Source organism: Vanessa tameamea, chromosome 29 (assembly GCF_037043105.1).
Source record: "Vanessa tameamea isolate UH-Manoa-2023 chromosome 29, ilVanTame1 primary haplotype, whole genome shotgun sequence".
NCBI classification, from domain to species: Eukaryota; Metazoa; Arthropoda; class Insecta; order Lepidoptera; family Nymphalidae; genus Vanessa; species Vanessa tameamea.
The window spans coordinates 3,470,356-3,497,606 of NC_087337.1; the positions used below are offsets into that span (position 1 = coordinate 3,470,356).

Genomic DNA, 27,251 nt, shown 5'->3' on the forward strand with positions numbered 1-27,251 from the left:
GTAATTGATACCTAAAATATAATGATCTTATAAAATTTTTAATCCCCTCGTGATCAGTCGGAGGGGCATATCTTGAGTTATCATTTTAATAAATAAATCGAGAATAACTTTGGTGGGTTTTCAACGCTTCATACTTGAAGTATTCCGAGGACTAGACTACTTGTTCTCGTTCATCGACGATGTTCATATTGTATTATCTAACGAGACCGAACATCGCGGTCACTTACGAACAGTATTTAAAAGATTAGAGGAAACGTCATCACTATTAACTCGGCCAAATGCAACCTAGGCCAGCCTAATACCGCACGCCACAACTAACCATAGCTCCGTTAAATTCAAATTTACACGTCAAGAAGCGAGATAAAACATTAATACAGTGGACCAACGTATCATTGCAAGCATTCGAAGCGTGTAAGGTAAGCATCTCTAACGCAACTCTCTCGCTCACCCGTCTCATCAAGCTAAACTCGCAATATTCAGCGACGCCTCCGATAACTCAGCTTGAGCTGTATTTCAACCAGCTTGAAAGCGGTTAAGGTATAAAGGTTACGTTATCAGTATAAAATTGCGATACCGCTTTGATTTAAAGGTAAATTGTTAAGAGTGACGATTAATACCAGTTAAATAAACGATAGGTACATCAGTTCGGTGAGCTGCACCGTCACTGCAGCTAGCGGATCAAGATACTCTGAGAGAACATGAACCAATACACACGATTGAACAAGCGCGCACAATTGTCAGAAAAGTCCGACGCCTTCTATGAGAAATCTGATAAAATCGGCAAAAAAAAAAAAACAATTTTAGATAATAACATGCGTTAGAATTCCACATTTGACATGTTAGAGCGATTGAAAAGTTTAAGGGAATGTTGCTCCAAAAAGCCCGGAGAACCATTATATTTGTCGAACAACTTTCGGGACACAATCTATGGCCTATGCAGTTCTCTGAGACCTGCCAAAATTTGCACAAAAATATTACAAGAGAAGCAGCTTACTCTAAGTGTTTTTTTTACTATTGGACTAAATGCTATTTAGATACATCACACGTCTCTCTTGCACGACAGATTTGTGTATGAAAAGCCGGCAAAACAATTTGATGATCAATGCTGCTTTTGTATTTAGACCCTCGATTCCAAGTGAGCATCGTTTGATCAGGAAACTCTGGCTGTTCAATATTTAAACGCCAGTTGGCTATAGATTTTAAAAATACAGGCAAACAATATTATTCCTCAGCAAGAAAGCGATGAAGACCCCAACCGGTCAAGCTCATCTTCAGCCAGCATTTTTTATTTTTTTACAATGATTTAGTACACTAAAACATTTGCCTATACCAATATTTTCATTGTTTTAAAGGAAAGTATAGCAGTAAATTACTGGTATCCCTCATATATTTACCGCCAACTAACAATACTTAGTAGGTATATGTCTATGGGCAGTGGTGACCACTTACCATCAGGCTTATTTGCTAGTCCGTTTACCTAATCCACCTATAAAATTTAAAAAAAAATTAAGAAAAATATTATTATAGGAAACAAAATTACTTACATTGGATCATCGTACAAAAGTTCATTAGCATGAATCAGTTGTCGAGGCCAATCGTGCTCCAATGTTTAATCGCCAGTAGAAGAGGATTCTTACGATATATGCGAGGAGACGTCTGATGCATCGCTCTTTGAACAATTTAATTGTACCCAGCAGGAAGAAGAAGGAGATGAAGAACAAGACAATATAGATTATGTTCCATTAGAAGAGTATCAATCAGACGAATAATTTTCTCAAATTACTCATTACTTACATCGCTCTTGTCATTACAATAGTACCATTTTCAATTTAATGCAACAGCTATATAACTCAACAGAACCACGGTACCTCACCAGAGTTGCAAGTATTGACGGCAATAAGATGTTGGGGACGTCGTAAGGTATGCGAACTTATACATAATGTTCATCCTTTTCATTATTAATGTTTCTTTACTCATTTTAAAATGTGTTTTTTTAGGTTCAAGAAGATGCTGGAGACCTTCATGGATTATCTCAAGCTACTACTAGCCATATATGCAACAGGGTGGCGCGGGCGCTAGCACGACATTCATCAGAGTTTATAAAGATGCCTACATCTCTTGCAGAAGAACAGAAGCTGATGGTTTAATTCCGCCAAATAAGGAACTTCCCATCAATAATTGACTGCATTGATTGTACCCATATTAAAATAAAAAAGCATGGCGGTGATTTAGCTCAATATTATGTTAATAGAAAGGGTTATTACTCTCTCAATGTTCAGGTACGTATGTTAATGATTATACTAAGGAAGTTTTTCTTTTATGTTATAAAATCTAGTCAGGATTGTTGTAGGTGACCTGTGATGCTAGTCTGCGCATCAGAGACATAGTTGCAAGGTGGCGAGGAAGCACTCATGATGATATTTAACGAATCCATCCTTAGAGAACGCTTTGAAGCAGGGGAGTTTAGAGGAAGATTGCTAGATGACTTTGGATACAGACTAGAGCCATATTTGTTTACACCGATAATAAATCCACATAACCATGCTGAACAAAATTATAATGAGGCACATATTGCAACAAGAAATGTTGTAGAACGTTGTTTTGGTGTATGGAAACAGCGCTTTCAATACCTGCTCCATGGCATGCCAATGAAATTAGGGATTGTTAAAACTACTGTTATGGCAGTTTTGCACAATATTGCAATTGTACATAAAGATACAAATGTGGTAGAGGATAATTGTGAGCCCAGTACAGAAGAGCTACCAGAACAGCCCAGTAACATGGACTCGAACCATAGGCGAGGTAGAAATGCTGCAATCTTGCAAGCTTTTATTGCAAGGCACTTCGATGAATAAACTTCTCCTCACTTGCAGCAGCACTTAAAGAATATAAAAAAAAACCAAAATAAGATTTATATTTAAAAATTTAGTTACCTTTTTTTTATAATATTCTATTTTATTTTTTAATAATTCTGCCTCTAACGTTAAATTATCTGTTTTATTTTTTTCATTTTCAACTTCCATTTTGTCCTGCATTCCATTTCACAAGCAGCAATTCGTTCTACAGGTGAACCAACTTTACTTGTGGTACTGAAACACTGCAATAAGAGAACATAAACATTGAAAGCTAAGTTCAATATTACAACATCTTTTTCTTGATATGAAACTACTTTTATATACCTTTTTCTTAATTTTTCTAGGTTTTAAACCCAGAGAGTTTGGAGATGGTGGATCCAACACTGGTGAGCTTGAAGGTATTGGAGGAGGTGGTGCCTCTGCATTATCTACATTAATATTTTTCTGAAAATATGTAAATGTTTTAACCCATTGAGTGCCGATACGTATATATACGTATATATTTGCTTTGCCGCAGGCCGGGTACGGATATGTCCGTAGGACTTTGACGACAGTTTATATGAAACGAATGTTAGCTAGCCTCCTTAAGTGAACATTTTTTCATAGTTTGGCATCTTAAATAAAATAAGCATTAAGAAAAAAGTAACTTTATTGACTCTAAACTAAAAAAAAAAACATAAGTATCAAACAGTCTTTAAAAATTTTTGGACGTTTTATAAATCACAACGTTTTACATAAAATCTTATTTTTTATTGTAAATACTATTTTAAATAAAAAGTAACTAATTAGAAACAAAAATGTACATTAATTCTTCCGAAACTAAATCAAATCAGTCTTATATATCAGTAACTCAAAAGTAATCATTTTTATCAGTCTCTAGCAATTTTTGGCATTCATAAAACTAAAAAATGTATATAAAATCAGATTATGAAACAAATCTGGGATCAGTGTGATATATTTTGAAGCAATTGAGAACACACAAAGCTGGTTTTTCTGGGCACACGGGACAAAAATAAGAGGTTTCTTTGCGTTTTTTTTCTTTTGTACAAACTCTACATAGCTTCAGAGATAATAATGCTTGGGATGTTGTTGATATACCTCCAAGTGGCAACATTGTCAAATGCAAATGGGTTCTCAAGAAGAAGTGTGATGGTGAAAATTATGTCCGTTATCGAGCCAGGCTTGTGGCTAAAGGTTGTTCTCAGAAGTATGGTATAGACTACAGTGAAACTTTTTCTCCGGTAGTGCGATATACAACATTAACCCTTAAATGCATAAAGTAGTAAAACTGCAACATACCATTCAAACGACTTAAAATTATTAGTATGAGTTCAATGCATGCTGTTGCAGGATTATTACTATCATGGTGATATATTTAATCGAGTGGCAGCACACTTTTTTTCTTCACGACTGTCAAATTTAAATTGACATTGACAAATCAAAGCCGATCGTAATTTTGGAGCGGATGAAAATTGTGTATTTGCTTTGCAGTGTAATTATTTGGTTTTCGAAGGTACGTTCAAACAAAATTAGTTATTTTACGTAATAATTCATCTTCTTTTAGTACAATTTATAAGTTATAAAAAAAACTTTTGGTGTGTTCGGAAATTTTGTTTATTTTGTTGTTGTAAATCTGCAACAATATGCATTTACTAGAAAATGTCCCTGTTTAGTTACTAACTATCACTTTTATTGGTTTTCAGATGCCATACTTGAATCAAAAGCAAATAGAAGAGTATTTAGCTCTAATAAATGATGGAGAGATTTCGGAAGATGATCTTGAGGACTCGGATACAGAAGGTAATGAGAATTTTTATGAAAATGGAGACGATTTGATTCACGATCTTGAGAGTCCATTAGAAGAGGAAAATGATGACCCCGATAATGATCCATTCATGGCAGGAGACCCGCCATTGATAAATGAAGCTACAGCAAATGATCAAGTGCCACAGATTCCATTCCCCTCAACAAGTCAAGCTAGTCGCCGAGCAACTATGAGAGGACTCGTATGGAAGGTAAAAAAAATTGTTTTGAATTCTGACCAGACAGCTTTTCATGGAGACACTACATACCCACCTGAACTGAAGGATAAGGCTACTACTGGTACTCCCTATAGTATTTTTTCACATTTTATTACATCAGAAATAGTTCAAAGGATTGTGGAAGAGTCTAATTTGTATTCCGTTCAAAAAAATGTGACTAAACCATTAAATTTATCTGAAACTGAGCTAAGAAAGTTTATGGCGATACTGATATACATGTCTGTTATAAAATATCCCAATGTACGGCTATACTGGTCAAATACTGTAGGTTTTCAACCAATCAAGGACATAATGACTGTCAACCGATTTGAGACTATTCGTAGATTTCTACATTTCAACAATAACGAGAAACATTTACCCAAGGAACACCCACAACATGATAGGCTCCATAAGATAAGGCCTATAATTAGCCATCTAAATGAGAAATTTGCTTTAGTTCCTATGGAACAAAAACTCTCAATTGATGAACAGATGTGTGCCACAAAAGTGGCACACTTCATGAAGCAGTATTTACCTAATAAGCCCCATAAGTGGGGGTTTAAATTATATGTGATGTGCAGCGTGAAAGGTTATGCTCATAAATTTGAAATATATACTGGCCAAGAGAATGAACGGCTTCCAGATGAACCAGATTTTGGGCCAGTGGGAAATGTTGTAGTCCGACTTGCTAGAGGTGTCACAAGGCATATAAATCATATAATTTATTTTGATAATTTTTACACCTCTGTACCTTTAGTTACCTATCTTGCCAAACAAGGAATCTATAGCCTAGGTACTGTGCAATCTAACAGGCTAGTGAACTGCAAACTGCCGGACAAAAAAACAATGATGAAGAAATCTGTTCCTCGTGGAACTTATGAAGAGCAGATGACTGATGACTGATGATTCTGTTTTTGACAAAGATTACTGTCCATCTGATTCCTCAGGAAGCAACATGTCAGATGTATCTGAGAAGATAATTCAAAAAAAGAAAAAAAGGCCACAAACTAATTTGTCAAGTGATTTTACCAAGAATTTTACTTTTGACAATGAGCAAATTTTGAAGCGAGGACGTAGACACTCGGTTGGTGCTGCTTGTTGCGAGAATTCTATGCCCGAGAGACTATTCCTCCGTAAGCGTAGCCAAACCGTTGATCGTTATTACTGTTACATATTACCCTTAGATTATGAAGTTAAGAATCATGTTAATTCTAGCAAAAAAAGAACCTTGGAACAACGTCATAGAAATTCAATTGGATCTATTAGTAACGTGAAAACTTCGCTTGAGCGAGGATTCCTGCGAAAGTTTTGCACTTCTGTTGATGGCAATTATGAGTCTACATTACCTGAGTCACTGCAAGCACCACGAAAACGAAAAAAATATGATACTCCTTTACAGCAGCGAAAATTGGATGCCAAAAATGAAAAAAAAAACAAACATAGTGTCAAGCATGGGTGCAACGAAAAATGTTATAGGAAATGTATGAGTATGATTTTTTAATGAGGAAGAAAGGGAAACTATAAATAAAGCTTATTGGGATATGTCGTGGCAAGTGCAACATGCATTTGTTCATTTGCATTGCATTTGTACCAAAAAGATAAATTACGAGTCAACCAAAACGACAACCAAAAAGAAGTTTTACATTAAAAAAAACGGACGGTACTAAAATAGATGTATGCAAAATTCTTTTTAATAATTCTTACTACTGTAGGATATTTGAAAGTAAATGACAGGATCCTACATAGAACTTCTAGTGATCCTTTCACAGATAAACGTGGTAAACACCAGAAGACACCGAAATTTGATCGCAGTTTACTTAATCAACACGTCGAATCGTTTAACCCTTTAGAACCACATTACAGGCGGGAACATGCGCCTTTGCGAAGACACCTACCAAGTGATATTAGCATAACTCAAATGCATAAACATTTTTGTGAGACTTACCCTGATAAATCTATTTCGTACAGCTTATACAGGTCGCACGTTAAAAATAATATGAACTTATCGTTTAATACACTTGGAAATGAAGAGTGTGAATTATGCGAAACTTATAATATCCACAAAAAACAAACATGTCATGATGCTACTTACCAGCTAATAGAAGATTGTACAGTTTATGTGAATTGGATTCAACATCACCAAAGGCACGACAGCAAAAGCACGACAGCTCTACACAGAACACAAAGACGAACCTCAAAATAGTTCACAAATATTTTACAGTGCAGCTCTGGAAAAAGTGATCATGTTGCCCAGATTACAAACATTTAAATCTGCAATTGTCTGTCAGCGCCTTATAGCATATAATCAAACCTTTGCACCACTTGGTAAGATTACCACCGAATGCAAATCCTTTACATTTATTTGGCATGATGGAATTGCAGGTCGATAACAGGAGGACATAATGTCTGCCTTCTATCATTTTCTTTTGCGTAATAGAGACGTTTAGTACGTACATATCTGGCTTGATAATTGTAGTGCACAAAACAAAAATTGGCTCTTATACTCAATGCTTGTCCACATGATAAACAGTGAAGCCATTGCTATTAAAAAAATCGTTCTTCATTACTTTGAGCCCGGCCACACATTTATGAGCTGTGATCAAGTTCACCGCCAAGTAGAGTTGGCCATGAAAAAAAAAGGCAAACTCTACGATTTCACTGATTTTGAGGAATGTGTATCTACAATTAACAACTCAAAAGTAATTGTACAGTCTATGTCACCAATTGTCACAAAGAAGAATACCAATATCCAACCCTAGAGCTTATTTAAAAAATATGGTAGAGGTCAGTTTTTCCCGTGACAGTTATTATCTCATGTATAAGGAATTTCGAAGATACTATGTACATTTCTCTTCGTTTCATAAAAGATAAATATAGAACCTTGAAGAAAAGCTGATATACTTGAAAAACTATCAAGCATAATCCCCCATCATGTTCGGTACCTACTTTTCTTCAGTATACTGCCAAAACAATCATCTAGATTCCAATTCCATTAATAAGAAGTACTCAGATATATTTTCCACATTGCAGTTGACTAAACCAGAACTTATTAAAAAACTTGAAAGGATAGATATGACTAAAGGTGCTGGTCCTGATGGTATACCACCTTTGTTTATTAAGGAATGCTCTCGCAGCTTAGTCACACCATTGCTTGCGATTTACAACGCGTCTTTACATTCAGGTATCTTTCCTGAACAATGGAAAGTGGCTAAGGTAATTCCAATATTCAAAGATGAAGACAACACTTTTGTAAACAACTATCGACCCATTTCTATTTTGAATTGTTTTGGAAAAATATTTGAATCATTCGTGTGTCCCTCTATTCAAAATTACTTTAAACAGTACTTAACTCAGTATCAACACGGGTTTGTAAAGTGTAGGTCAACTACTACAAATTTGACGACATTTACAGAGCAGGTGGGAGAAGCTTTAGATAACGGTAAGCAGGCACATGTTATTTACACCGACTTTAGCAAAGCTTTTGACAGAGTCCCACATAACTTGTTAATTACAAAGGTGGCTGCTTACGGCATCTCTGAACCCCTTTTAAACTGGATTAAATCTTATCTTCATAATAGAACGTTTTTCGTAGTTGTTAATGGATTTGTATCTTCAAATTATACCATTGCATCTGGTATTCCTCAGGGATCCTATCTTGGCCCGATTCTTTTTAATATTTTCATTAACGATATTGTAGATTTCATTAAACATTCATCGCCATACTTATATGCAGACGATCTGAAGATTCTTAAAATTATTGAAACAAGAGCAGATATGGACAAGCTTCAAAAAGACCTAAATAACATAATAAAATGGTGCCAAATAAACGGAATGAATCTTAATGCTAAAAAATGTTTTCACATGAATTTCACTCGCAAGACTAAAAACAACTTATCACATTCCTACTATATTAACAACTTTCCTTTAATGAATGTTGAACGTACGTGATCTTGGAGTCCTATTTGACAATAAACTAACCTTTCTACCACATATAGATAATACTGTAGCAAAGGCATCGAGAATGGTAGGATTTGTGCTGCGTAACACGAAAGAGTTCCGGAAGGCCAGTACTAAAATTACTCTATACAATAGTTTAGTTCGGAGTATCTTAGAATATTGTTCCATCATCTGGCGACCTCACTATGCATGTTATATCTTACGGTTAGAACGGATACAGAAAAGATTCTTGTGGCATCTCGTTTTTGCTCTAAGAGAAAGTAACAGGAATTTAAGTTACGAAGACAAATTGCGTAGATTTAACATGATGGATTTGGACAAACGCAGAGATTTCTTGAATCTGACTCTTTTCTATAAAATTCTCCGAGACAAGACAGACTGTCCACAGCTTTTGAGCGAATTTAAATTGAGAGTACCGTACAGATATCCACGTAAGAGAATTGAGAACGTTTTTTCTGTTCCAAGGCGACGTATGGTTTTAGCCCGATATTTGCCAGTTCCACGTTTGTCCGGCCTGTATAATAAATTCAGTAATGCACTTGATGTATACAATGACTCATTAATTCAATTTCGCAAAAAAATTAAAAAGATACTTAAACTACCCTAAGCAAATATTAATAGTAGTTCAGATTTTTGTATCGTATAGTTTTTTCGTTTGTATAGTATATGTAGTTTTTTTGTTTTTATTTTTTTTTTATTAAGTAAGGTCTCCGTTATTTAAGGTGATTGTTCTTTTTCCCTATATTTTTTTTTCTCTTTATTGTTTTATATTATATTTATATTTTACATAGTCTAACTGATTTTAAGTATTTTAAGCACATAGTCTATAAGTTTTTAAATAAGCCTGCAGTGTTTATCTATAATAAATTGTACAATTGCGTATGATATTTAGTTTATTTTAATTGTATCTGTAGTAAGTTTTATATTGTAACAACTGTTGATAAACCTAAATAAATAAAATAAAAAAATCACAAATTGTTATTTTGGAAAAAATTACCAATTAAAGAAAATGAACATGCCGGAACAAATTCAGACATGAACATTTAAAAACAATAAGTTTCCTGAGACTGATTAAATATTTTAAGACATTAATGCCTTAAAATATATGAACTGTTGCTCATATCACATAAATTTTTGCCTTGGAATCAAACCCGTGACACCTGGAGTCAGAATAGGGTTCTCTGCCTAACCAAGTGAGCCACTGGCATCATAAATTTTAATCAAATGAATAATAAATTTGTGGATGAAAAGTGTTCTGATTAATAATAAAACAATATTAAACTTTGATTACATTTTTAATTGTCCTCTTTCTAAAACAGAATCTTCAAACATTATATATGATAATTTTATTTATTTGATATTTAATAGTCCAAGTCACACAAAATAACCCTAACCCGAGCAGAGTCATAATATTTTAATTGTTTTATAAGTGTTTACCTTTAGAAACAATGAGTGTTTATCTACATTTAAGTAAACCACGTATGCAGGAGATCTCGCTCATCTTTTACAATATATATTTTAAGATTCTAGAACCGTACATAATCATAATTGATAAATTAAAAATTTTAAAAAAGTGTTGCTTCTATAAAATACAAACATATTTGATTTTTTATATACTTTGCTTATTCTTAACGAATGAAGTAATTCTTGGACAACATTTTTTTTCCCTACAAATTATACAGCAGTGCATTTTAGAGATCCGTCAATCAGATTAAAACTGTTCCTGTAAATACAGCGTAAAGTTGTGAACATAATCTATTAGCGACGGATATGTTTATGTTACAAACGATAATCCTGTTGATACGAACACTCTGCGTGGATTGGCACTTATTTGATGTAAATATAAAAATACACGATTTCTATTCGATTCACATTATATAGTTGCGCGACGTATAAATAATGACAGTTGTAAGTAATAAACATGAAAAAACTTACCTCGTAGAAGCCTGATTTAATCTATTTTACAATACCTCTAGTATTCTAAATTAGATTATGAGGTAATAAATAGTTAAAAACATTGTTAAAATACGTTCTAAATATAAAATACGCACAATTATCAAAACTTTGCTTTCCAGTAGTCACTATTCTAGAGGCAAGATACGATGGCCGTTTTGACACATTAAAAAAGTGATGTAAAATGTAAATTTATTATCGATATAATATATTCAAATATTTGTTTTTTTGCAAGTAATTTAATTCAAGTTTTTGTTGCAAGTAGTATCTGATTAAAAAGGTTTAATAAAAAAAATATAAAATAAGTTTAAATAATATATTCGAACGAAAAAATAAAATAAAATAAATAATTTATAAAATAGATAAAATATTTACTGTCAACACAAATATAACACCGACTACGAGGTCGAGTGTGAGAGTGTGACGTACACGTTTACGCAAAAAAATAAATAAAAAAGTTATCTTCGCGGTACCCTAATATTTGTAGTTTAGAAATCACATTCGATAAATTTTATGACTAACTGCACGTCACTATTGACAATAAAGAAAAACAATTTGCTCCTTCGATGTAATTATTTATTAAATACGAAACTTCATGAGCGGGCAAACGTCAAAACGGCCATCATAGCGTGCCGCTACTATAGTCACTAGAACAAAAAATTAGGAATAATAATAGACATAGGTACAGAACCGAGGATCAACTTCACTAATTTATACAATATATATCACAATATATTTTGAAAGACTGATAAATAAATAATTAATACTGAACGCAAAATGCAAAACTTCTTCATACTTGCAATAATGACTTAGATTAAGAGTTTAGTTTACACTTTACAATTACAGATAACCGTAAACTTTTTAGAGCGTTTAATCGATAGAAAACAGAATGTGCGATTATTCGAATCATTATAATCGCTCAGCAATATTAACATAACATTCTCAACTGAGAAAATATATAAATATTAGATTCTGATGTCTGCACATAATTATCTGCGTTATTTTTTGTATTGTAATGTATATTTTCCAAAGATAATTTACTATTTAAACTTATTAATTGTGTTCCTGGCATAATAAAAAACTAAATAATTAAAAATAATATATATATAAAAAACTTTCATCTAATATGGATGACTGGTATGCAATAATTAGTGGTAAATAACCGTCAACATCAAATCGATGACATCGGATATTCCGACGACATCCGATTTTAGTTGTGTTTCGATATATCGAACACATTGCTAGTGGAATTACTCGTTTAATAGTTTTACACGTGTAAATTGACGGTTTCTCAAATCAAATCAAAATTTAGAAAAACAAAAAATGTCTACAAAACACACAATATTATATTAAGGATGACTATCCCATAGAAGTTCTCAACAAACGCAGAGAAGCCCAACTGAAGAATGAAAAGAAAGCTGGCAATACTGCCTTCATCAAATACGATAAACTTATCGTACTGCAAAATAAAAAGAACTTTACGAATAACCAGCTAAACAAAAGGAACTTGTCGGAATCACCAGAGATAAGCCATAGTAGCCAACCTGTTAGTAGCGACACTAGACAACCATCGAAGAAAAACAAAGTATTTAACATGAACAATTACGTAATACAAAAACCAAAACTAGTCCTGACTCAGACAGACACCAGGAATAACTCTTCGGAGATAGCATCGCATAGCAACGACTTATAGCAACTACACCTGGACCCTCTACCCACCTCCCATCTCCCAACAGGGCTGGTCTCCACTAGGGAAGCAGTCAAGGACATAAGGGAAAAAATAGCCCTGCGCCTTGGCAAAGACAGATCCATAACCAAAACAAAAGTTCGAACCATGGCCTCACTATTAGTAAACGGCGTCACAGAGCAAGGAAACTGCAAACGCCTGATAGTGGACGAAGCTCTCATGAACCATCTGGGAGCAATAGTGATGGCCGTGGAAATCGCAGGCGCTGAAGAACTAACCCTGGTCGGAGACATCAACCAGCTTTCCTTCATAGACAGGCAAAATCTGTTCTCGATTAAACATAATAACCCAAAAGCCATAGCAGCCATCAGCAAAGAGCAGTTGTGTACGTACAGGAACCCTCAGGATGTCGCATATGCACTGAGTGAGGTATACGAGGGCATGTACTCCGCCAACCTCCTAGTGCGCTCCCTAACCCACAAACCATACAGTGGAATAGTCATCCCGAACGCAGAGAACACCCTGTACTTGACCCACACCCAGGCCGAAAAGGAACTCCTGATCGGCCAAGGGTACGGGACAGAATCGGGATCACGAACCCTGACTATCCACGAGGCACAGGGGCTCACATGCGAAACGGTGTTCATTGTACGTACAACAACAAACAAATCCATGCTCACCAAAAGCGTCCCCCTCGCAGTGGTCGCTCTCTCACGACACACTAAGACCTGTGTCTACTTCACGGATAGAGCACAAGAGGACGTCATAGTACGACTCATACAACGCACAGAGAGAGAGTCAGACGACGCCATTCTGGACTACAACTTAAGGATGGCGATCTGGAACGGCGACGACAATACCAGAGATCTACTTATTAAGACTTTAAAAGAGAGGGAGGAGCACCGGACATGACATAACTATAACAATAATTATATTTATATACATAAATAAATACTATATACACATACACGCAGACACACAATTACATATAGGGCGAATGATGCTGTGTGAAGTTTATATTATTTATGCTATAAAACAGGAGTAGGCTTCCAGCCCCATTTCAAATATGTAACAATAGCAATAGTCATAGGACATATATATAATGAAATGTTATAGCACGTAAGAGGAAAAAAAAAAAAAAGAAAAAAAAAAAAAATAAATAAAAAAAAAAAAAGGATTAAAAAAAAAAAATAACACCAAAATTACAATAAAAAAAAAACAATAAAATAAAATAAAAAATATATATAAGTAACTACGTACATAATAGTAGAAATACTGTACAACAACACCTAGTTTTAAGATTAGAACTGTAATTAACTGTACATAATTAGTTAGTTCATTGCCTGGAAGCCTCACCCACGTGCCCTTTCATAGGGGTTTTATGTATTAAGATATATATTCAACAACGTATAAAGGACTGTACCGTTCCGTATCAATAAAGTGTTTTTTTTGCGGAATTAAGATGTAAATTAGTAATCAGTATACTGTTAACAAAATATATTAAACGACCAAAGGTACGGGCCACGCGCCTGTAGATGAAAAATTTACTTAAAAAAAAAAAAAAAAACAGGGCTGGTCGCCGCGGGAGAATATGACCAAAACCCTCCAAGGAAAGAAATAAATAAAACCAAATACAACATTTGCACATTCAATGTTCGATCGCTCTCATCTGCAACAAAACTGATACAGTTAAAAGCAGCTTTAAAAAACATCAATCACGATATACTGGGCCTGTGCGAGATCCGCCGAATGGGAGAAAATATAATCGAAGATGACGATTATGTTATGTACTACCTCGGTAAAACCAAAGGACAATTGGGTGTGGGCTTTCTGGTTAAGAAAAAATACAAAGCAAACATTATAACTTTCATCGGGATATCAGATCGAGTGTATTTATTAGAAATTACTCTGGAAAAGCACCTTTGTGCCATTATACAAGCGCATGCACCTACTGAAGGCTCATCGCAGGAAGATATCGACATATTCTATGATGACCTTGCTAAAGCTCACGTCTCTATCTCGACTGATAACATAATCTCCATAGGCGACTTCAACGCTCAAATTGGGAAACCGAAACTGCACAAACTGCAACAAGAATAAACTTGTTACTCCAAGTACCCGATTACACAGGGTTAGTAACTCTTTTTTGGGGCAATGTATACGTTTTTACAACAGGATCCCAGAAAACGTTCAAAATTATTCAATTATAAAATTCAAAAGAATCGTTAAAGAGCGTTTGTGTGCTAAAGGATATTACAACACTAATGACTTTTTAGTTGACTGCACACCTTGGGAATGAAATGATCGCCTCCAGGCTGCTTCAAATAACTAAAATATAATTATCATTGTACATAATAATGGTTAAAAAAAAAAATATATATATATATCCCGCTGAGTTTCTTTCGCCGGTTCTTCTCAGGTCCGAGGTGCTAAATTCCGAACCGGTGGTAGATTTTTGACAATCAATAAGCAAGTGTAAACACTTCTATATTGAATAAAGATTTTTGACTTTGACTTTGACTTTGCACGAACACTCAGTGACTGGACAATACGGATATGGAGCCAGAAGAATTCGTGGAGAGAGACTGATTCAATATGCGAACGAAAACAATTTGAAAATCACAAACACCATGTTCAATTTGAAGAAACACAGAAGATGGACATGGACATCTCCAGATAAAAATACAAAAAATGAAATCGATTATATCATGACAACAAAACCAAAACTTATTTCCAAGTTCGAGATCCTGTCATCGGTCTATTTCGCTTCAGACCATAGAATGCTGCGAGCCACATTAAACTTGAACGTAAAGAAGAGAAATAGGCGTAACTTTTCCAACCCATCACTAACACTGAAAACATTGAAAGAGCAAGATACCTCGAAAAGTTACATACCTGAACTTATATCGACAAGCACTAACTACAAAGCCGACGAATACTGCCAGAAGATCGAACACTCTATATTGAACAGCATTAAAAATATAAAAACAAACACAAGAAATAAAATATTATCTGATGAAGCACTAGAACTAATGAAAGAACGTAACGAATTACAAAGCAAAATAAAACTAAATAAGAACGACAAAGAAAAATTAAAAATGCTCTACAAAACTACAAATAAAGAAATAAAGAGTTGCTACAATACATACAGAATAAATACTATAAAGAAACACATTGATAAGTCAAGGTCAGCAAAAAAGGCGTATAAAGAATTGAACAAAACAAAGAACTGGATTACATGTCTCCATTTGAGCTCAAATAAAGCTACTACTCGGCTGGATATCATAAAGGTTGCTACAGATTTTTATGCGAACCTCTACAGCCATTCTAATAGTACACATCATAGGAAAACTACCAACCAAACTCAGAATACATCCCCAACTCCCGAATTTACTGGTCCTGAAATCTTAATACAAATTACAAAACTTAAATCTGAAAAAAGCCCAGGCCAAGATGGAATCTCAAATGAATATATTAAAATTGCAAGAACCCTACTATTGAAGCCTATAATTATATTATTTAATAGAATATTAGAAGAGGAAGCCGTGCCACATTCATGGACAGAATCAGAAATAATCTTGTTGTATAAAAAAGGAGACCCAATGGATATAGGCAACTATCGTCCAATAAGTTTAATGCCTTGCCAATACAAACTGTTTGCCTCCTGTCTGCTCGCAAGAATATCTGCAGCGATCGACGCACACCAGCCTATAGAGCAAGCTGGCTTCAGATCAGGATTCAGTACACACGACCACATCCAAGTTCTAGACCAGGTAATAGAAAAATATACAGAATTCCAGAGACCTTTATATGTAGCGTTCATTGACTTCAAAAAAGCTTTCGACACTATATCGCACGATAGTGTCTGGGAAGCTTTAGAGTCAATGAACATAGAAGAAAAGTACATAAACATTATGAAAAACTTATATATGGAAAGTACAAGTCGAATAAAACTTGATAGAATAGGTACAAGAATTAATATAAATAGAGGCGTGAGACAGGGCGACCCGCTCTCACCAAAACTATTCATAGCTGTACTACAACAGCTAATGAAAAACTTAAAATGGTCGAAGGGTTTAAACATAAAGGGCGAATACCTAAGCCATCTTCGTTTCGCCGACGATATAATCCTACTCTCCGAGAGCCCTGCACAACTGAATAACATGATTAGCGATCTACACGGAGCTAGCATCATGGTCGGTCTAGAAATGAATCTTGATAAAACGAAAATAATGACTAATCACCACACCGCGTCCATCTTCGTAAATAAAACCACTCCAGAGTTTGTAGATAGTTACGTTTACTTGGACAAACAGATTTCTTTTAGAAAAGAAAGAAACATGGAAGAAATAGATCGCAGAATATCCATAACCTGGAACAAGTACTGGGCACACAAAGAAATACTCAAATCGCAACAACTCACACCGTCAATAAAGAAAATAGTTATGGATTCAGCGATTTTACCATGTCTTACTTACGGTTCTCAAACTTGGACTTTCGACCTAAAAACAAGAAACAAAATACAAACTACACAAAGAAGAATGGAAAGAAGCTTATTGGGTATAAAGTTAAGGGACAAGATTAAAAATAAGCATATTCGCGAAAAAACCAAATTAACCGACGCACTAACTTTCTCGCTAGAAATGAAATGGAGATGGGCGGGACACATAGCCCGTTACGAAGACGATAGATGGACCATCAGAGTGGTGAAATGGCAAGGTCCTAGGGGTCATAGGGCTAGAGGCCGCCCAGGCGCTAGATGGACCGATGAACTGATTAAGGTAGCAGGAGAAATTTGGATGACCTTGGCTAAATAAAAAGAACGATGGAAGTCCTTGGAGGAGGCTTTTACCCGAATGGGGTCCATATAAACCACAACAACATATATTAATTAGTTTTTAGTTAGTTAGTTATTAGAAATAATTTAGTTTATAAATAATCTTAGTAGTATAGCTAAAAATTAATCTTTATTTACACTTCCTTTGTACTGAACTAGAGTTTTTAGGATTTCAAGTAAGTGGTCAAGGGATACGTCCAGGAACGCGAAAAACGTTAGCTATTGATAACTTCCCAACCCCGCGGAACGTTCATGATGTTAGGCGCTTTATTGGGCTGGCTAGTTTCTTTCGTCGATTTGTAAAAGACTTTGCAATTATCGCCCGTCCATTGACAGATCTACTAAGGTCTAAATTTGAATGGAAATGGACGACTGAACAGTCAGAATCGTTTAGTATATTAAAAGCAAAGTTAGTTGAACGTCCAATATTAATGTTATATAACCCTAATTTAGAAACCGAAATGCACACAGATGCATCAAAATTAGGTATTGCTGGAATTCTCTTGCAAAGGGATACAGACGGTTTACTGAGGGCTGTAGCGTATTATAGCCGTAAAACTTCAGTCGATGAACAAAAGTTTCATTCCTTTGAATTAGAGACTTTAGCTGTTGTCGCGTCATTGAATCGCTTTCGGGTTTATTTATTAGGGCTAAAATTTAAAATAGTCACTGATTGTAATGCGCTTCGTACTACGCTAACAAAAAGGGATCTTATACCACGAATTTCGCGTTGGTGGATTCAATTTCAAGAGTATAACTGCGAAATTGAGTATAGACCGGGTTCGAATATGGCTCACGTAGATGCGCTTAGTCGTGGACCTGTTGGTGAGCCCACTGATATGGACACCGAACATGTCCTTGATGTTTTACATGTAGATGAAATTCGAGATTGGATTGCTACTGTGCAAGAAGATGACAGTGAAATAAAGCGCATGACAAATATATTTGAGGATGATAAGACAAAATTTGTAGCTGATGTGCGTAATAATTATCAGCTAAAGGGTAATTATGTGTACAAAATTTTAGATGAGGGATTGCGATGGGTAGTTCCAAGGGGCTATAGGTGGCAAGTATTGCGAATGAACCACGACGATATGGGTCATTTTGGTTTTGAAAAAACTTTGAACCGCATAAGAGGCACATTTTGGTTTCCAAAAATGCGTAAATTCGTTAAGAAATATGTCGCAGCTTGTTTAGAGTTCGCCCATCATAAGATACCTGGGGGAGCCAAGGAAGGAATGCTTCATCCCATACCTAAATTAGAGAAGCCATTTCATACACTTCATGCTGATCATTTAGGCCCGTTTATTCGCTCTAAGAGGGGTAACATGTACCTACTCGTTATTGTTGATGCTTTTACGAAATTTATTAATATTCGAGCCGTAAGAGATACAAAATCGATAACGGCAATAAAATTATTTAAAGAACACTTTAGTTATTTTGGTGTTCCTTCTCGTCTTATAACGGATCGCGGTACTTGTTTTACAAGCGCAAAATTTAAAAATTTTACTAATCAATTAAAAATAAAGCACATTCTGAATGCAGTGGCTACCCCTAGAGCGAATGGACAGGCGAGAGATTTAATCGCACCATATCTGATGCTCTGAGTGCAAAATGTCATGACGGAAATGATAATATATGGGATGAATTTATCGGAGAAGTTCAGTTAGGTATTAATACAACTGTTAATAAAACAACAGGGAAAAGTCCCTCAGAGCTATTATTTGGATGCAGACTGATGAATGCGGCTGAAAATCTTTTAGCCGACGTAATTACTGATACAACTGAACGAATTGAGGGTGATGCACTAGATAGGTTAAGGTCAGAGGCTAGGAAAAGAATAGAAAAACAGCAGGAATATGCTAAGAAGCAGTTTGATAAGCATAGGACATGTCAGAGACAATATAATGTAGGTGATTTGGTTAGAATAAAAAGAACCGTAATAGACAAAGATCACGTAGGGAAATCACATAAACTCATCCCTAAATTTCAAGGCCCTTATAGGATCCTTAAGATATTACCAAATGACAGATTTCTCATTGAAGATACTCCATTAACAAAAAGAGGTAACAAGAGGTATGAGAATGTTGTCGCGTTAGACAAAATTTATCCGTGGATGAATTATAAAGGTTACTCCAGTGATAACAGTGACAGTGACCAGAGTGAGAGTTCAGAAATTAGAGAGTCAGAGATTTAGAGAAAGAATAATAAGTATAAAACAAAATATAATTTTAAAATGATAATAATAATATAACATAGATCTAAAAATAAGTGTGTAATGCAATAAACAATTGATTATTTACGATTATTATTTTCAGTTGATCAAATTTCTCCAATATTATTAACTTATTTATTTAAGATTTAAGTTAATGAATATAAGTAGTGTGTGTCATTACTAAGAATGTTGATATTTTGATGTATATTTAAAATATATGAGCAATCCGTGCAGATAATGAATGGCATTCAGAAATTTATGTCGCACATATGATTGCAAGATAGTTATTAAGACCTGAGCGTAAGTTGTCATGACTGGTCAGTGCAGAAATGAATGTCACCATGATAACGGTGTCGCACAGATGACCTTAGACTGTGACAAATTGCGCAAGAAAAAGAAATAGAATGAGAATGTAGAAGTATTATTAATTAAATTGAATTATGATAAAGATTTGTGATTATGATAATTATGTCATGAGAATATGATACATGAATATGATGTAGTAAATGAATTCGAAATGTGATTATGGATTATTACTGATTTTGACATATACTTAATATGCAATCAATAAATTTATATAAATTGTATAAATAGCCTAAATATTAGTATAAATTTACCAAAAATTGTCAATATTGTTGTTACGATTTGTAATTAACTTTTACCCGCCCTTTATGATGTCTTTGGGCCAATGTATGTTCTATATACATATTATAATTGATTGTATACCTTAATTAAGCTAGCATTATTCTGTGTTTTTTTTTATTTTTTTTCTTCTTATGTAAAATTATACCAGTTAGTGGGAGGACCCACTAATATAGGATGGCCGAGCTGTAAGGTTAATTAGCCAAGATATTATATTATGTTGTATTTATTTAATATTATGTAAAATATACACTAATAAGTTTCAAATTCATAAGTTATAATTACTTTAATTGTGTAACTATCGCAACGGGAGAATAAACTAGAAGGCACTTGACATTATTGTTGAATATAATTGTAAACAATAAAATATTTAAATAAGAATATAATCGACTTTAATTGGAGAAATAAACTTAGATCCTTTTAAAATATATTTTAAGTCAAAAATGGACATTTATTATTAAAATTAGAACAAAAAAACATCATATTTGATGAATTCTATCAAAACGCTATTCGTTTCAAATAATAATTAGAAATTTTAAGTCAGTCATCAATTTGATTTATTGGTTTTACTTTATTTGGTAGTGTAGTATAACAAATTATTTTATAACGTACGTACATTTAAATAAAAATTAATAAAATGATGTAATAGGCTATTTGACTGATTTTGAAAAATTGTTTTAAATTATTCGTTGGTATATGATTAATGCACCACATGTATATTTCTGAGAATTTTGCAGTGTTTTCCGTAAAACATTGTGTTAAAATTTAAATTACAATATTCGCGCTAAAAACGCTGTTTCTGTAATGCCGGACGACATGACTTGTGTGTGACGACTGACGTCACAGACAAGTAAACTAATGTCCAAAGTAAACATTCAGCGTGTTTATAATATTTTTTCTGTTAATTTACTGGCAAAGATGGTGTATAAATGGTGCATTGCGCCACAATGTACAAATACTTGTATAAAAACTCCACAAAAACTGTTTGTTTCTGTTCTAACGAACCCTAAGAGACGTAATAAGTGGTTACAGTTAGCTCTAAGAGACCCAAAAAGCATTTTATCTCATACAAATGTTTTTATGTGTGAAGATGACTTGGATGTAAGTATGCCAGTAATATTTGATTAGAATAGCAATAGGAAATAAGTTAAAATAGTTTTTTGTAAAATCAAATAAGGTCAATTCGGGGAAGACCGTCCGGCGGGTAAGGCCGTATAGTCAGGAATACTACCAATTCTTAATAGCCCTACAGATAGCAGCATGATTTACAAAAATGGTTTACTGTTTTAATATTAAAAAATTTAAATTGATGGCATTAGTTACGATCCAGAGAGAAAAAACTTAATTTTAAATTTAGTCTATCTCACAACGTTCATCGAGAGGACATCGCATTGTTAAAAAAAATATTTTGTGAGTGTTTAAATGTAGTGATATACGGATCTGTGCAAGTAAGTACATTAATGATCTATTTATTTACCTAATTATGATATCAGAATTGAATAAAACTCATATTTTAAGAAATTACTTGTAATGAAACCATTATAACCTTAAAACAGTTTAGAGGCGAAGTCCGTCTAGTCGTTTAGGGCAAAGACCGGCTTACGCCGATCTTCGCCGTTTCCAGATTTTGTAAACATTTTCTGCCTAAGCAATTTTTTTTGTACTAACTAATATCTGTTGTATAATATGAGTGTTTTTATTTGACGTAGGCTTAAGCTGACTTAATGCCTCACCTTATTTGTTTGCAAACGTATATAACTTCACAGAGTGTAAATATCGTAAATATTTTTTTCAGGTAATTTAGATAATACACAATGGGAAAGTATAACAGAAAATCTAACAGAGGATTATACTCTAAGGAGAAATTAAGAGAAGCTGTACAAGAGGTTGAAAGTGGCAGGATGAGTGGCTACAAGGCTTCAAAAATATACCAAATACCTCGTATGACTGTTATGGATCATGTAAATAAAAGAAGAACTAAATCAACAACACTTGGACGAAACACAGCTCTGTCTGCGGAGAATGAATTTAGATTGGCGACAAATCTCCATTTTATGGAGAAATATGGCTTTGGGCTTAGCAGAAAAGAAGTTTTGCAATTAGTTGGAGATTATATCAACAAAAACAATCTGATTACACCATTTAAAAATGGTATACCCGGAAAAGACTGGTTTTTGGCATTTAAAGAACGCCATGGGCTATCCATTAAAAAACCACAAGCAGTTGAATACTCACGAAAAAAAGCTGTAGATCCCTTTATAATATATTAATATTTTGACCTATTAGAGAAGACTATAAATGATTTAAACTTAAAGTACAAACCGTCGTCCATATGGAACCTCGATGAAACGAGCTTCTCTAAGGACCCTGCGAAAACGAAGATAGTTGGTGCTAAAGGCCATGCGGCGACTAGGGTTATCTCAACTGCTGGAAAAGACAACACGACTGTATTACTTGGTGCCAGCGCTTCGGGTGAAAAATTACCACCTCTTATAGTATATAAAGGCAAAAATGTGTGGGACACTTGGACCTCTGCTGAAGCCTATCCAGGTACGTCTTATGCTGCAACAAAAAATGGATGGATGGAGACAGAGGTTTTTGAATCATTTTTTAAAAAAACTTTCTTACCCATTGTCAAAGATAAATGCCCTTTGCTTCTTATATACGATGGACACACCACACATGTTGGATTGAATATTATTGAAGAGGCCCGTAAGGCAAATATAACAATTTTAAAATTGCCACCACACACCAGTCACGTTTTACAACCTTTAGACATTGCAGTAATGAAACCATTTAAAGATCGGTGGGATGCTTTATTGGTTCAGTGGCAGAGGTTGAACATCGGAAGCGTTATGCCAAAAACTGAGTTTGCGAGATTGATTGGACAAGTATGGGCTGGGATAGATTCTCAGGTGCTTCGTAATGGATTTAGAAAAGCGGGTATAAATCCTGTAAATCGCGAAGAAATAAATGAAAATCAGTTTGATAGCTTAAAACTAAAACATTGGAGAGCATATGAAAGTACTCGGGATGTTTCGCATATGGACCAAGATATAAAGAAAAACCCAAAAAGCTTGTTGACATTAACACTAAAATTTTTCAACGATATCGCAATACATCAGATACCGACTATTTTAGAGAAAACAAATATTTCAATGAATCTTAATATAACATTCGAAGAACTACTACTACAAAAGCTAAAACGTGGTGACAGCTCACCAAAACCACGACGCCGAAAGGTAGCACCAGGTGCTGAAGTAATAACTCACAAGGATGTTTTGCAGAAGAAAAGGGAAGAACAAACAAAATACGAAAAAATAATAATCGATAAGAAGTTAAAAAAAGATGCAAGCTCAAAAACCCCAATTACAGATGATGTTATTAATATATCAAATATGTCTAAAAGTAATTGTCAATTGCAACCATTTATAGCAAAAAATCTAAGTGACCTCCCTTTTTGTTTACGGACACCAATTAATATTATTTCGAATGTACAAATAAAAAAACCTGATATTGAAAAAGAGAAAGTTAAAGAAAGAAAACAAAAACATAAGAATGCCAAATTATCAGAGAAAGAAAATAAATATTTCAATAATGTTATTTAACAGTCACATAAAGAATCAATAAATAATAAAAAAAATGTTAAAGACACAATTTTTTCCAACCCCAAACCAGGTCCATCGGGAGTCTGTAAAAGCATACGTAAACGACGATCTTCTACGACTACCAGTGTTTCTGGTTCAATCAGCTGCTATAGCGATTCAGACCTAATGGATTTAATATCAAACCATGATGATGAAGAAGTCTCAACATACCGTACTGGGGACGACGTTTTAGTGAGATACTACACTAGACAAAAATGGACATACTACGTGGGGCGCATAGAAAATATTATTAAAACGATGGATGAAAATGAAGAACCATTGTATTCTATAATATTTTATAAAACAATAAAAAAACCTAAGCTAACATTTAAAATGACAAAAAAAAATCGATCGTGATGATGTTCCTGCCTTATCTATAGTAAAAAAAGTTGATTTAATACAAAATCTTGAAACATTAACCTATTTTTTTGTAAATTGTGATGAAAATTCGATCTACTTTTGAGTTTTTATAATATCTTTTAAAGTCATAATATTTTTGAGTGTGCTGTTTTTTTATTTCTATTTAATTACCTACTTAAGAAATAATAAAGATTGATATTGTAGAAAAAATAAAAATATTTGAGTAATAAAATTGTTTTTTAACTCTGAATGATGATGCATACCGGACTTATCCGACAAATACTTTTTTTGACGTAAAAGCCGCCAGGAACCATTTATTTAAAATTTGGCGGGATATTTTAAACTGATATTTAAAAACACACACATAGCCAATATGTACAATCATGTAAACTGTCTGTTTATACATTTTTTTTCCAGTAGCCGGACTTACCCGATATGACAGAAAAATCCATCACTTGGGGGTTTTTCAAAAGTAATGATTTTTTCATAAACGAATGATGGTTTATTAATTTTTTTAGTTGTGTTTAATTGTCAACTAAATGTTTAATCATCCCGAAGTAAAATTTGTCTCAAATATTGTAAAGGTGGCTTAATATGATCAAAAAATTAAAATTTTAATAAAGTATGCCGGTCATTGCCGAACTGACCTTAAGTATAGTAAACATACATAACCTAAAACCTTTTGATTAGAATGTTTAGATCAACTTAATAGCAGAAACTGTTTTTAAATAGCTTTGATTATTACATTTCAGATGGAAAGAGATACAATTAATTACATGAAGTAAAAAATGGGCTTTAGTTCGAAGATTCTTTTGACTATGAGGTGGTGCCAAGTAAATTTCTCTGCTAAGAGGATCGCAAGCGTCGGTTGGGCGACCCTAATTATCAGTGTGCAGTAATTGCTAAAAGAAAAAGGATGAGAAGCTCTATCAAACTAATTGAAGAAGGATGCCATGTTCAAAGTCAGGACATGACAGAGACTGCAAAAAGATGACAATATTGTACAGGAAGCTATTGAACCTGATGAAGGTATGTAACATATATAGTGCTATAACATTTCTTTACTCATTTATTACTTGGAAACTTTAATGTTCACTTTGTTCTTCCGCTTACTGCAGATAAGTACTGATAGTGGGTTAAAAAGTAACATTAAAATTTGAAGTATGGGAAATCAAAAATAATGTTAGATAGGTATATAAAGTACATAAATGTAACTACTTATTTATTTACATTGTATTTAAGTGTAATAAACTTGAATATTTAACTTTTCAGAAACACCAAAAACTCGAGACAGAGAAACCACAACTGATCCTATAATAATGGTTAATAACTGTATTCAAGTAACAGTAAAAGTAAATGTGCATTATAGGAGCAAGTCAGTGCAAACAAGTTTAAAAACTAAAGACATTTCAACCATGGAAAGTATATACTACATCTTGATTTAGGGTAATGAATGTGTATTTTTTAAATTATATATTTTAAATCAAAATTGATAAAAGTAACAAAATCTTTAATTCTCGAGTAATCATTTAATCAAGTAATCAAACAATTTAACAATAAAAGCATATATCTTTGATCTACTAGTAGTAGAAAAACATTTAAAAAACAACATGCTTGAGCGGCATTGGCCCCTGACTATGGGGGTATGGGGGTAATGATGATCAAACATATGTAATGAAATGACATTTCATTATCCCAAATTTGCTGCGCTCCGCGCGTTTTTAATCTGTAACTGAAAGTCAGTTTGCCGCGCATTTGATGGTTGAATGACAGAATGACAGATAATGTTTAGATTATTTTGAACTTTGATTTTGTAAGAAAATAAAGAGATATAATAGAGGAGGCGATATTAGTTAACTTTAAATGTTGTTTCTTTGTATTTTCAGAGAAACAATTTGTGGTTTATTTTGAGCATCCTCAATAACCTATCTTATACATATTTTTTTGGAATATAACCAATAATATATTTGGTAAAAGATACAGTAATGAGATCAACGTTATAAAATAATAGTAAAGTCCACAAACACAAATTAGTATAAATTATCCCCCATTTGTACGAAAGATCAGCCTTTTTCAATTTAACAAAAATGGTAAAGTTTTTAAACTTAAAATCAACATACTAAGTAACTTCGATTAACGTAGTATTATAAAATAATTATTGTTGTTAGAGGTAGGACGAATTAGAAAATGGTATATATTATTTTTGGATACACAGATCACAGATAAATGCATATAGAGAATCCCACCCTGAACAGATGGTGCAACAACTTGTTATTTTTTCCAAGTTCTTCGCAAATAATGCATTTGTTATAATTTTCATCATCCACATTCATTTTTTCATCGTTGTCATTGTCGCAAAGGTGCTCTTCATCTTCACTATCTGAAGAACTAGACTGGAAATTTTTTCTCTTGTATGATTTTTGTTTCTTAGGTTTGTTCTTCTCTTTAGCAACATTTTTTCCTGTCTTCTTAAGTTTCTCTACCTTTTTCTTTTCTGTATCTTCTAAAATAATTTTCATAGGAGTTGCAGTTAAAATGGTAGCATGTTGTTTTCGCTTTATTTGACCTCGCTTAGAAGATGGTGCTGTAGTAGGTGTCTTTGCTATAGCAGCAAAGGATACCGGAGTTCTTTGCTCATCAACAGGTTTTTGATTAGGATTAACTGCCAAAACTGATTCAGGGCATTGATCCTTATTTGATGTAGCTGCCACAGGAGATTTATGTCCTGAAATTAGAGTCCTGCTATCGCACTGCACATCATAAGAATTCCGAGAAAAAAGTGAGAAGTTATAAATGATCTTCGCTGCTCCCAGTTCATGTTCTTCCAGAAATTTTCAAACAAATATTTTCGCTGTTGCTCGTTTATGTTGTCACATGACCTGAGTTTGGATTTCTTGCAAAACGCAGAAGTGCACGGTAGTTTCATGGATCTTGCAGGATCTTCATTAATCTTTGCTTTTCTGTCTCTTCTGTATCCTAAATAATTTTCACCTTTCATCCATAATTCTTTATTTATATCGCGTTTATATTTATTTGCATCTTTTGACGCCTTGTTCTGTCATTTACTAGGAACATTA

General features: G+C 33.9%; 1 protein-coding gene and 1 long non-coding RNA gene across 2 annotated transcripts; both read left to right on the plus strand.

Moving 5' to 3' along the window:
* Positions 1–1,863: 1,863 nt before the first annotated feature.
* Positions 1,864–2,868, plus strand: LOC135194379 (uncharacterized). The gene is made up of 3 exons (XR_010309756.1): positions 1,864–1,920; positions 1,998–2,279; positions 2,351–2,868. It is a non-coding gene; the product is annotated as an uncharacterized LOC135194379 (long non-coding RNA).
* A 15,230-nt stretch (positions 2,869–18,098) lies between these two features.
* On the plus strand, positions 18,099–20,046 carry LOC135194311 (uncharacterized). The gene is made up of 2 exons (XM_064219626.1): positions 18,099–18,287; positions 18,869–20,046. The coding sequence occupies exons 1-2, from the start codon at positions 18,099–18,101 to the stop codon at positions 19,505–19,507; spliced, it is 828 nt and encodes a 275-aa protein (XP_064075696.1). The 3' UTR covers positions 19,508–20,046.
* The last annotated feature ends 7,205 nt before the right edge of the window (positions 20,047–27,251 follow it).

Bases quoted from the DNA above. Each gene is read 5' to 3' on its own strand.
- LOC135194311 (XM_064219626.1), top strand. From the start codon at position 18,099: ATGGCTCACGTAGATGCGCTTAGTCGTGGACCTGTTGGTGAGCCCACT. The intron at 18,288-18,868 runs GTGCGTAATAAT...GGCTACCCCTAG, and splicing joins AGACAAAATTTGTAGCTGAT to AGCGAATGGACAGGCGAGAG.